Source organism: Chelonoidis abingdonii, chromosome 4 (genome assembly GCF_003597395.2).
Source record: "Chelonoidis abingdonii isolate Lonesome George chromosome 4, CheloAbing_2.0, whole genome shotgun sequence".
NCBI lineage: Eukaryota > Metazoa > Chordata > Testudines > Testudinidae > Chelonoidis > Chelonoidis abingdonii.
Window position 1 is genome coordinate 124863686 of NC_133772.1, and position 13055 is coordinate 124876740.

The window sequence follows — 13055 nt, forward strand, 5'->3', positions numbered from 1 at the left end:
CCTGTGCAGGAAATCTGCCGTGCAGCCACCTGGTCTTCTGTCCACACCTTCACGAACCATTACGCATTGGTCCAACAATCTAAAGACGCCGCCGCCTTCGGCTCGGCAGTCTTGCATTCCGCTATGTCTCTCTCCGACCCCACCGCCAAAGTAAGGCTTGGGAATCACCTAACTGGAATGGATATGAGCAAGCACTCGAAGAAGAAAAGACGGTTACTCACCTTTGTAACTGTTGTTCTTCGAGATGTGTTGCTCATATCCATTCCACACCCGCCCTCCTTCCCCGCTGTCAGAATAGCCGGCAAGAAGGAACTGAGGAGCGGACGGGCCGGCAGGGGTATATATTAGGCGCCATACTGGCGCCACTCCAGGGGGCGACCTGCCGGCCCACCAAGTGTTGCTAGGGTAAAAGTTTCTCCGACGAACGTGCACGCGGCGCGCGCACACCTAACTGGAATGGATATGAGCAAGCACTCGAAGAAGAACTAAGGAGTTGCTTCTGCCTTGAGTGTATTTTACAACCGCAGAGTTTCTGCCAGTAACCATTAACAGAATATTTAGCATTATCTAGCCCAATGCAATGGGTGTTTGTGTGACATGGACACCTATCCACTAGAACTGGACTGAGACGACCAGTGCATTTCACATGAAGCCACTGAACAGTCATGAGAGACTAATAGCTTTCAGTCTATTGAGGTTGGTTTAGAATGATGGAAAACTTTTTACCGATTATCAGTTCCATTAGCCATCCAGTCCTCTGCAAATTCTCATTTTAAAACAGTTCAGCTATTTAAGCTGGAAGTTTTAAAAGTCCTTGAAATTGATAAAAATACAGGTTTTGGCTAAACTATAAAAAGAAAAGTTGATTTCTGTCTACTCACTAATAAAGTAAGTTAGCTATAGAAAATTTCATTCCACCCTCTGAATCCTCATCCTCCCTTTGGCTGCAAGTGGTTACATTATTCTTCATTTCTTGTCCTGATCTGCTGGATAGGTTTTGTGGATGCTCTTAAAACACGTACAATGTTCCAACATTGACATGTCTGTACCTGGGCTGATTTTCCATCTGTTTTTGGTGGAACATTGGGTTTCTGACTAAATGAAATATCTCACAAAAGTACTTTCTTTCTGCAGAAAACTTCTACTTTTGTCAAAAAGTATAAAAACTTTTTTTTCAATTTTCAGCCAAAAAAACAAAAAAATCCCATTCAGAAATACTGCTGTAATGCTTCATGCTCCCATTCTTCTCTATGGGTCTCCCAGCCAGATCATATGTCCACAGCCAGTGACTCCACTGAGGCACCGTGATAGCTCAGTAAGAGGGAAGACTGTGGTTTACCATGGGAAACATAATGCAGCCTGGGAGTCTAGCCCATAGAGAAAAGCAGGAGCAGGAGGCACCATGAAGGCATTTCTGAATCTAAATTTTTGGTTTTAAACCAGAAGGTTTTGGCCAAAATTTTTCAACTTTTGATTTTTTTCACCAAAAACTCCACATTTTCCTTGGAAGATGAGACAAAAGTGATTTTTTTGAAGTGGGCAGGGGGTGGTTTTTTTGTTTTCCAGCTAGATCTAGTCTGTACCAGTGGCAGCTGGCATGGCAGAGACAGGTTATACTAGTAGCAACTGAAGCGACTGCTACACGTAGTGTGTACATGGAATTAAATGAGGACACCCAGTTATGCGTTTGGGTTTCAGGGTGACAATTTGGAGCCCTGAATTAGGGATAGTTTAAGAGCCCCAAATGAAGTATCTTAGGGTTTGGGTTGCAGGGTACTGTATCTGTCTAAGCGATTGTTGTTATTATTAGTGGTGGACAGTAACCTCAAATCTGAGCACCTTTGAATTCTGGAGAAAATCTTGGACTTGGATCCAGACCTGAACATGACAGCTGGCTCCTACTACTATGATGGGCTAGACCAAAATCTAGATACATATCCCAACACCCAAACTATGGAGGAAGTACCCATTCAAATCTGTATTTCACGGATTTTAATCATCATCAGGACTGAATATTTGTGCTTTGAAATTCATCCTTTACACAGGAAGAGAGTCAGGTTATAAAAACTGGCTTTATAATGAAAACACAGACAGGCTATTAACTGCAGTGATGTTACAGGCTGCATTAGGGAAAGAAAACCAGGACGCAAGATGGCAGCCAGATATCTAAAAGCACTTTGAGGAGTTGACCTGCCCTAGGCACAATCAGGGTGCCCCTAGTCTTACCTTTTTATGGCTTTGTAGCAAATGATGACAACTACAAAAAGGAACACTAGTGTGGCACAGCATACCGCAATGATTATAACCAGGCCTGGCCACCAGGTCTCTTCAGTGGGGCAAAAGGTAGACTTGGGAGCTGTAAAAGATAATGTGAAAAACATACATGAGTCCCTCCCGATAAGTAGTTTTTAATCAGATAGGCTTCATTCAGCCTGAATATAGAACTGCACCAGGGCCTAAGACATGTACAAAGAGGCTATTTCACATCTGGGACCAGTTTTCTGAGCAGTAAACTCTACTTGCTGAGTACTGGATGGATATTGCTTGAGAACCATGTGACGCAGCAAGTCATCAAGTGCTGGCCACAGTTCTTTGTGTTGCTCCATCATCCACCACATTGCATTCAGACACAAAGGGAAAGGCAGACAGCTCTGCTGCTGAGAGCAATGTCTTTTCTCTTGGTGATTGCCCATCTACAGCAGGATCAGTTTTAGTTTTACAGAGAAACATCATGCTGATAAGTTCAGGCTTTTAAACAAAATTAGGAAAGGTTTATCTGGGAGAAGTAGCAGTACCTACTATCAGGGATGGAGCTGCTATCATATTAACCTTGGATGGAGGATGGTGAATTAATTTAAAAGAACGCAGGAATTGTGTTACAGTTACTAACAGCTTTTATAGGACTTTACTCAAAAAACTTTTTTCTACCGTACTGTCACTTTTTTAATGCATTTAATTAATATCCATGAATTTATGCAGTGCTTATGAAAATATAAATTAAAAGAAGAAAAGTGTATTTATTTCCAAGGGCTAGATTGTGCCCATAGGCACTGCCCACAGCAAGGAGTAAACTGGACCAGAAGTAATCATGGGAGACATTTAACTCAGAGATAAACCTCTGCAGCAAATTTGTTTCCCTTGTGGCTTGAGAGGATAGAAACATGCTGAAGGTCTATAGGTAGGCTTGGCAGAATTGGTTGTTTTTTTTAATTGATTTTGACAGGCATCAATGTTTATTTTTAAGCATTTTTTTTCAATTTTTATCAATGTAAATTTTCACAATGGCACAAAATTGTGGGTTTTAATCATTGTTTCTGATTTTTATCAATTTCAGTTGTTCACGGTTGTGGGGAATTATGGGCATGTTAGACAATAACTGTTTAATTATAGTAGACGTTGAGATTCAAAAAGTCAAAGCATTGTGATCATTAAAACACAAATTGTCAACATCATATGTCAAAATTGCAAGTAAATATCCTTAAAACAAACTCTAAATTCCCAAATAGCCTTTTCCTTATTTTTCTGATCTGAAAATTTTGACTATCGATGGAAATATTTTTCCAACAGTTGGTGATATGGTGAAATCTGTGTTTACCGACATCTACTGATAAAAGTGTAATGCTTCCAACTATCTATAGGGCAGCAAATTATGAAATCAGGATTGGATATTTTTCTAAAAGATCTGCGTTAGAAATTATTTTGGGGAAGTTCTATGGCCTGTGCTATACAGGAGGTCAGAGAAGATGATGACAATTGTCCTTTCTAGCTTTGGAAGCTACGTATCTATGACATCCTCTGTGCTAACACAGCTGGGACTAGGAAGACCATTGAACCCATTGCACTTGTGATCTGACCAAGATTATAATTCATATCTCCATAAATAAATACTAGCAATGGTTTCCATTGTTCAGTTAAATAAACAACTCAACAAAACGTAGCACCAGACACTTCTTAATGTCTTTTGAACATGCTAATTTGATCTGGTGCATTTCACTCTCTGAGCCTAATATTATATCAGTCATTGACATTTTACAAATGTGAATCAAACCTTTCCCTCAAAATTGTTGTGATCAGATATTTTGCAATGATATGATCTGTAGGACAGCAGGGCACATTCATCCTAAGAGGGCTGCACAGAGATTCATAAGAAAGACACTAGGTGCAACAAAGAAATCAAAATGATAAAGTCAGCCGGCTGCAGGGGTGACAGTGACTTACAGGACTTACCAGTATGCCGAAGTCCTGAGCGGGGGCATGGCCTCATCTGGAAGAGGTGGGGCCTTAACCGGAAGAGGTGGGGCCTTTAAATCTAGATTTAAAGGCCGCAGGGCTCTGGATGTGGCTGAGAGTCCTGAGGCCTTTAAATGTGGCTGAGAGTCCTGCAGTAGCAGGAACCCCTGGCCCTTTAAAGTGCTGCCTGAGCCCCACTGCCTGAGCCCCCACGTAGGCAGCAGGGCTTGGGCAGCCCTTTAAAGCACCAGCCTGGGGAAGCCAGTCCAGTTCAGCACGGCCTACCAGCTCTTACTGGTATGCTGTACCGGCCCGTACTGACTTATTTTCACCTCTGGCCGGCTGGTAACTCTACTGGTCAGTTCATCAACTGGTGCCATTGAGGAAGTGCTACCCTTACCACAGACAACAGTTCTCCATTAATATTAATGCATAGCACTTTCATCTTCAAAATACTTCACAAATATTAACTGTGAGATAGGTAAATATCAACTCTGTTTAACAGAAGAGAAAACTCAGAGTTTTCTCCTCAGTTTAAGTAACTTCAAGAGCCCAGGGTTCCCAGCTCCCAGCCCTGCACTGAGTCTACTATATCATGCATCTTTCAACTCATATCCACAGCAGCTGAATTTCCATTTTATTACTATAAATTCTATGGAACTAGTTCTCACTAAACAGTGAACATGGGAGTTGTGTCACAAGATGGGGCGGGAGTCAACTTCAAATATTTGTAAACTATTTTTAATATTATTTATTATTTTATCGCACCCCAAAGTGGACTGGGCATTTCAAAGAAGACATTGAAAGGTCTCAGCCTGAAGGAGCTTACAATCTAAGGGCCCCATTCTATCACCACTATGCAGTACTTGCTGATGTGGGTAGTCCCACAGAACTCAGTAAATGCTACACAACATGAAAAAGGGGGGCAGGATTTGGCTTTTAGACGTGACACGATGAGTGAGGGTAACAAATAATAGGGAGAGGGGATCCAGCAATATGAAAATGTGGTAACAAACCTTGGCCAAGTGCCCATCCACCACACATTTCAGTGGTTCCACTATAGTATTATTTTTTAATATGGAAAAATACAGAAGATGAAATGAGATAGTGAATATTACTGCCAACACTGAGTGAATCATCATCTTCATATATTTATTGATGATAAGAACCATAGGAACTGCCATAATGGAGAAGACCACCGGTTCATCTAGTCCGGGGTGGGCAAACTTTTTGGCCTGAGGACCACATCTGGGTATGGAAATTGTATGGCAGGCCATGAATGCTCATGAATCTGGGAGTTGGGGTGAGGGAGGGTGGGAGGGCTCTGGCTGGAGGTGTGGGCTCTGGGGTAGGGCTATGGATGAGGGGTTGGGGTGCAGAAGGATGCTCTGGGCTGGGACCAAGGAGTTCGGAGGGTGAGAGGGGGATCAGCGCTTGGGCATGGGGTTGGGGCATGGAAGGAGGGAGGGGGCAGGCTTCAGGTGGTGCTTACCTCAAGCAGCTCCCAGAAACAGTGGCATGTCCCTCCTCTGGCTCCTATGCAGAGGTACGGCAAGGTGGCTCTGCGCACTGCCTTGTCTGCAGGCACTGCCCCTGCAGCTCCCATTGGGTGCAGTTCTCAGCCAATGGGAGCTGCGAGGGCAGCACTTGGGGTGGGGTAAGTGTGTGGAGCCCCCTGGCTGCCCCTACATGTAGGAGCCAGAGGAGGGGATGTGCCGCTGCTTCCGGGAAACGTGTGGAGTGGGGCAAGACCCCAATCCTGCTCCCCAGCTGGTGCAGGGCCAACCCCAGTCCCTGCTTCCTAGCGGGAGCTGAAGGACCGGATTTAAACATCTGAAGGGCCGAATGTGGCACCTGGGCCATAGTTTGCCCTCCTCTGCACTAGATGATAACTGTGACGTTGTGCAGTCTATATGGTTTATAAAAATTTTATAATAAGTGAATATAATGTAACTGAGATATGCTTCATGCAAAAGGTCTCCTGTAAGGTATCGTTACAAAGCTTATAATCTACTGAGTGTAATCATCCTATTTGTACAAATGTACTACTCTGGTATCTGAAACCAGAAATACAAAATATAACTCTGAGGGCCTATTGTAATTATGCAAAGTGTGGGCCATTAATGGTTGTTTGGAATCTTGATGACTCCCATTAACCAGGACCATTGTCTGCAGATGGCTCTGTTTTACCTGTAAGTCTTCCTGTATATGTGTGTGTTGAAAAGTGGGTAATGAAGTCTTGCAGTGACATGTGATCATGTCACCTGAACTGGAATCCATCTTTAACCTGGTGCTTTTCCAGTGAGGGGGGTTGGAAACCCAGAAGGACAAAGGGTTCCCACCTTATGCAAAAGATATATAAAGGGGTGGAACAGAAGAAAGGGGAGAGAGAGGAGCCATCATGAAGAATACTCTAGCTATCACCTGAGCTGGAACAAGAGCCCAGGCCTGGAAGAATTGTGCCCAGGCCTGGAAGGTGTCCAGTCTGAGGAAAAAACTTACTGAAGCATCTCTAAGGGTGAGATTATCTGCATTCAGTTTGATTAGACATAGATTTAAGCTTTTTATTTTATTTTGCTTGGTGACTTACTTTGTTCTATCTGTTACTACTTGGAACCACTTAAATCCTACTTTCTATATTTAATAAAATCACTTTTTACTTATTAATTAACTCAGAGTATGTATTAATACCCGGAGGAGCAAACAACTGTGCATCTCTCTCAAGCAGTGTTACCAAGGACAAACAATTTATGAGTTTACCCCGCATAAGCTTTATACAGAGTAAAACAGATTTATTTGGGTTTAGACCCCATTGGGAGTTGGGCATCTGAGTGCTAAAGACAAGCACACTTCTGTTAGCTGCTTTCAGGTAACCTGCCTCTTTGGGGCAAGTAATTCAGACCCTGGGTCTGTTTTGAAGCTGACGGGAGTGTCTGGCTTAGCAAGACAGGGTGCTGAAGTCCTCAGCTGGCAGGGAAGACAGGAGTAGAGATAATCTTGGCACATCTGTTGGCAGCTCTCAAGGGGGTGTCTGTGATCCAACCCGTCACAATAACAATGGTCCCTTAAGTCTTTTAAATCTATGAATATATGAAATACAAAGTATTATTAGGTTTATTCTTCCTGGGCCAAGTTCTGTTCTCAGTTACAGCAGCATAAATCCAAAGTAAACACACTGACTCAGTGGTATTACCTCAGATTTAACGGTGGTGTAACGGGATCTGGCCTCATGAAAACAAGCTTATAAAAATAAGTACAATTAGATCAAAGAAACTGCGCAAAATAGTTCACTGTCAGAAAAAGCACACACAAGTTCTTTGCTTGACCAAATTATCCTTGCAACTCTTTTTGTAGAACACTGCAAGGAAATGTTCCAAGCCTCAGCTCCAGTTCTAATTTTATACTCCCAGCCAGTGAGTATTTGTATTCATTTGGCTCCCACCAAAAATTAACACACCATGGAAGACAAACCCAGCTACACAATGTTAGTGTAAATTGTCAGTCTCCAACTCTTCAGTGATTATTAGAAGTTGAAGGTTATCTTAGGAAAGGAAATTTCCACAGAATCACAATGAAGTTTCAATTTTCACTTAACAAATCTCAGAGTTGATTTATGACCTCCTCAAATCCTTGCTAAACTGCTAGGAGCAGAACCTCCCACCACAGCATTGAAACAGTTTCTAGACATGTCTTCTGGGTCAGAGTTAAAGTCCTTGTGTATAAACTAAATTGTCACATGCTAATACTGTCCCTAATGGAATGTAGGTAGTTGTGAGGCTAACAGAATATTTATAAAAATTACCCTAAATGGTCATTACTATTACTTTATAATGCTTAGGTTTTGTAATTCTAATGCTCCTGTTATTTGTTTTGCATGAGGGTTATACTGTATTCACTGTTACAACACTGACTGTAAGCTAATTATGTCTGAGTGTGGGAATGTGCACTAAATGTGAATGTAATGTAATCAAACTTTAAGGAGGGAAGGAATACTATGTTCCTTGTGAGTGTGATGCAGAGGAATATATGACTTTGAAGCTGTACTACATTCCAGCACTGCACAACTGTCATCAGTCTACTCATATGCAAGGCTAATGGAGGAAGTCACTGAATCAGAACACTGCGTATTCTCTGCCTGTCAGTTCTATTGCTCATGTTCTGAGGACACAGCTATCTCAATAAAACACAAGATGGGTCTGATCCTGAAAATAGATCCACATGCACTAACATCATTCCCACACAGAGTCTCATGAGATGAGCTCTCAGGACTATAGGTGCATGCATGTGGGTCTTTTTACAGGATCAGACCCAAACAACTGGCAGTTGTGCACTGACATGATGTATAAAGGACGAATGTAGCCTCTCTCATCTCTTTACAACAAAAATGACTCCATGCCTTAAAGAGGAAGAACGCTTTTAGTATAAATCAGAACTTATTGTTGTTTTACTCTTGCTTTTATTTTGCTCTTACAGAAAAGTCAAGCGTGCTAGAATAGTCATCACTAAGGAAAATGTGCACGTTTTTAGCAGTGTACATTCACTATGGGCTGAATCATGTGGTCTTTATGCCTGCAGAACTTCTATTGTCTGAGTAAGGATGGCCAGGTTTGGCCATATGCTTTGAATTAATATGCTTTGCATTATACAGTGTATATTTTGTTTAAAAGGCACTTTCATTTGCCTCTAAGGAACTGGAATGTTTTCTTAGGCAGGTTGGAACTGAAAGGAACCTGGTGTGGGATGGAGGCTATGTACTTTCTCATTGCCAGTATAGAGCAGGAGTTTGAAATCCCGTGTTGGATTTACTGCTATATTTTCAAATAGCCTTTGTCAATTCAAATAATCTGTCTGTTTCTTGGTATCCCTTCTGTGAAGTGGGATAATCAGTACCTTACAACAGGGATTGTCTTAATGTTAGGGACTGAAGGTCAGATAACTGATGAATGTGATAACTGAGGGAGTGTTAAATATGATTGACAGATCCTGACCTGTCAGAATCTATGGCCCTGTGTCAAATCACAGGGATGTTAGGAGAAGTGATGTACAGAAAGGTGGATTTTGAACACTGAAATGCGAGACTGTTCTGGGAGGGGGAGGGGAGTTGGTTCATCAAAATTTGGGAAGGGAGTTTGTGTCGTTAGATTTAGCTCAGGCTCCTCATGCTTCCCCCCACCCACATTCACCTACTCCACAGGTGTGTTTGGACTTAAGATATGACAGAGCCATAACATTCAGATCTGAAGTCTGGGGAAGTTTAAGTGGTCAGGGATGAAGGGTCCAGGGTTCTAGTTTAGGCTTCTCTCTAGTTGTGAGGGTTATTTATATAGCACAACTTGTATTCTGACAAAATGAGCCATATGAGTGCAAAATAACATGTATACATACATAGACACCAACAACAATAGCTGTCCCTTGAAATACAATGATGCGTTTAGCCCATACTGTACATGGTCAAAACCTTAAACTCTGTATCATCTTGACCTCAGATTTACTAATGGATATGCACTGTGGTCCCATTACTAATGCAGCTCTCTACATAATTTACAAAATATTGCCAGGCTGACATTGCTGCTCAGTAAGAATGATTTAGAATCCCTAGTGAGTGTCCTTACCTTCTCAAGTGTGAATTACTGTCATTTTTTTACTTTGTTTTCTGATCAAATTAGCTCAAGGATTCTGTTTATCCTAGAATGTTGGAATCTATCTTTACAGCTGTGCCAGGCTGGCTCAGTGAATCAATCTCATTCTAAACTTCTTACGCTGGCTTCCTATAAAGTTTAGTCTTGAACAGGCTGGAAGAACTTCCACTGACTTTCAGATCCTTGAATTGATACAGGCCAGCATATATAAATTATGCCTTCTGATCATACACTCTTATGTACTCAATAAAACTATAATCAATTGGTTATTTAATCTGGCCAGATAATAATTTCATGACAGTGGATGCCATGCTTTTCTGTTAAATTGCTCTGTGTTGCAAATTTCTGTTAATTTGCACTTTCTAATACCTTTCAAAATGTTTAAGCCATGCTGACATTTAAAATAGTTTAAAGGAACAACATCTGCTAATGTTTATACCTGTGTAATTGCTGATCATTTTATAGGGCTGCACTCTCAAACAGCTGCATGGTGGTTGGATGGTCCCGTTTGTATATGTGCAGCAGACTGCACCAACCAAGTGGGTGCATACCATTTTGCATGTGTGCAAAACCCACAAATTTGCATGCAGATTATTCATTTGTCTGCCCAGCTGTCCTGTTGGGACATGCATGAAAGTTGCACACACAAAACTGGTCTCATGAAATCAGAAACCAGAGTGGAAAATGTCAGCCATAGTTTTTATCCTGTGGTTTCCTGACACACTTTCCAAATTTCTGCTTCCAGTTATACTGGTGTAAATCAGAAACAATTCTACTGAAGTCATGAGCTAAATTTGTTTTTTTTTACTGCACATCTGCTGCAATTCCATTTATATGAATGGGGTTACTCCGATGTACGCTGGTGTGAATGAATACCGAACTTGGCTTGGTGGTGTAAACTGGCATAGCTCCATTAAGCCATGCTGACTTATATCAGCTGAGGATCAGGCCCAGAATAGTTCATATTTTCATAGGTGGTGTATAAACATTTGCAGAACTGGTTCCAAGCTGCAAAATTCAGTTCTGGATCTAAACCCGAACTTCCTCAAAGATCTGGGCTGTTCAATTTCAGGTTTTTTTATTTGGGGTTTTTTAACCTCTTGTAATAATGGCAGTGTTATAATACGTTCTGTGACTCAATGTTAGCTCAAGAGTCCTTGAGTTGTTTATTGTATTTCGTTATATGGAAACATTTAGAAATGTGGTTGGAAAGTTCATGTAATAAGAACATGCAGTATGTATCCAAATTTGCTCTTCCAGAGAAAGTCAGCCAACATGGGGGAAAACAACCTTTCGCAAAGTGCATTGGAATGAAATTTGTTACAAATACAGATCTTCAAGTGTTACTTTTTAAAATAATTTGTGACAGCAGGAATATTACCCATGTTTTGCTTTGGAGTCCCTGAGCCTAAACTGTTTAATTCATAATATCTCACAGTCCTTTCAAAAAAGGATTATACTGGGCTAAATCAAAGCTCAGGTAAACATTCACTTCCAAACCAAAGCAGGCCATGGAAAACAGTGCTAAAACTTTTCAAAATATACATCTATAGCTATATGTTTTAAGGCTAACCCCCCTCCAAACACACATAACCAGAGTGGACTCCATTGTTCCCTCAACAAACAAAAAGTCTATTAATCTTAGAGTTAAGTGTGCTCATTGAGGGGAATCCTCCCAATTTTGCCTGTGTGTGTGTGTGTATCAAACTACTGTCAATAGTTTTGTAGTTTCTGTGCCATTCTGAATGACTCTGGAGGATTTAGTAAGGTTTTGTCCTACCTACAGTACATTTGAGAGGTACTTTCTCTTTCTCCTTTTTATTTTTCTTTTCTTACCGGAAGTGTTTTTATGTGGGCTGAAAAATTGAAGAAAAATATTTCAGATGTAAGCATTTAAATGTATGTTTAAGATTATCCATTTTTAAGATACGAGTAATAAAATATTAATGGATGTGCTTCAGTGTCTTTCTGGCAGGTCCAGGGTGTCACCTCATCAACTTCACTTCACAATTCTTTCCCCCTAATACATCAGGCGACACTTGATCTGCCAAGAGAGACATGCAGAATCACATCAGATTGAATACTAAAGGTGATGCTGATAATGGCACAAGGTGCTCAGCCAGGTTTGTTAGATTCCAATCCTCTTCACAGCCTGGCAGGCGACTGCTCTTGGATACAACTTGCAAATGGCAATAATAACCCATACTATTTCTCTTCAAACCATTTTGAAAACACTAGCTAATTAATCCTAATGGTATCAGTATGAGGCAGATACTATCAATCCCCATTTTACAGATGGGGAAGCTGAGGCAAGGGGTATTTAAATAAAAAGTCCAAGTTCAAAAGGGGAGTGAGTGGAAGTCAGAACTATGGGGTGTCAAGAGTCAGGATTTGATCTCTTCAGTTCCTAGTGTTCAGATTACTGTTCTCACGCTAAGAAACAGAATCACAGCAAAAGACAGCTCTGAACACTACAATAGTATTAAGAGATGCCTCAAGGTCAGTGGGCTCAATAAAATATGAAATTTCTGAGAGACCTTTGATTGCAAGAGAATCTGCTCCCCTGTATCAAATGATAAAATATCCCCAATACAGTGAGATGGGCAAGTTGTGCAGACAAAAGACAGATTTCAAACAAAAAGCCATTCTTGAGTGTCTGTCATCATTAACATGAAAGACTGATCTGATGTGCCTGGCACAGGAATATAAAGTAGGCTTGGACGTAAGGGTCAATAAAAGAAAATAAAATAAAAGTCCACGCCAGACAGGTTCATATCCACTGAGCCATGTCCAAACATCATGGCAAGGATTTCGGCAATTGTGAATCCTCAACATCATAGTGTTCTAACTCTGCTTCACTTGAGCCCACTCCCCAAGATTATATGATCAAGAACATGGCAGCTGAGGAAGCAGCAAGCCCAGAGGAATCCTGCAAATCGGAAATATCACCATGCATCATCATTCTGCCAGCTGTGCTCATCTCTGGGGTACGGATGCTACTGGGTGAGCTTTGCAACAAACAAGTTCAGATAAAATAAAAAACAGACTAAACTTATCTCAAAATTTGAACCCAACCAAAGCCAAACTTTTGTGAGATTCAAAAAAGTTCATTTTTCTTTCTTTACTTTATCACACACCTCTGAACTTTCTGTAGATTTGCACTGAAGCCAAATCAGAAATCCCATG

General features: G+C 41.2%; 1 protein-coding gene across 1 annotated transcript in view; it reads right to left on the minus strand.

Moving 5' to 3' along the window:
* Positions 1-13055, minus strand: part of PRIMA1 (proline rich membrane anchor 1) — an 85643-nt gene that overhangs the window by 37668 nt on the left and 34920 nt on the right. Inside the window, exon 4 of the mRNA XM_032772583.1 lies at positions 2227-2356. Coding sequence (XP_032628474.1) covers positions 2227-2356 — 130 coding nt within the window. The remainder of the gene's footprint in view (positions 1-2226; positions 2357-13055) is intronic.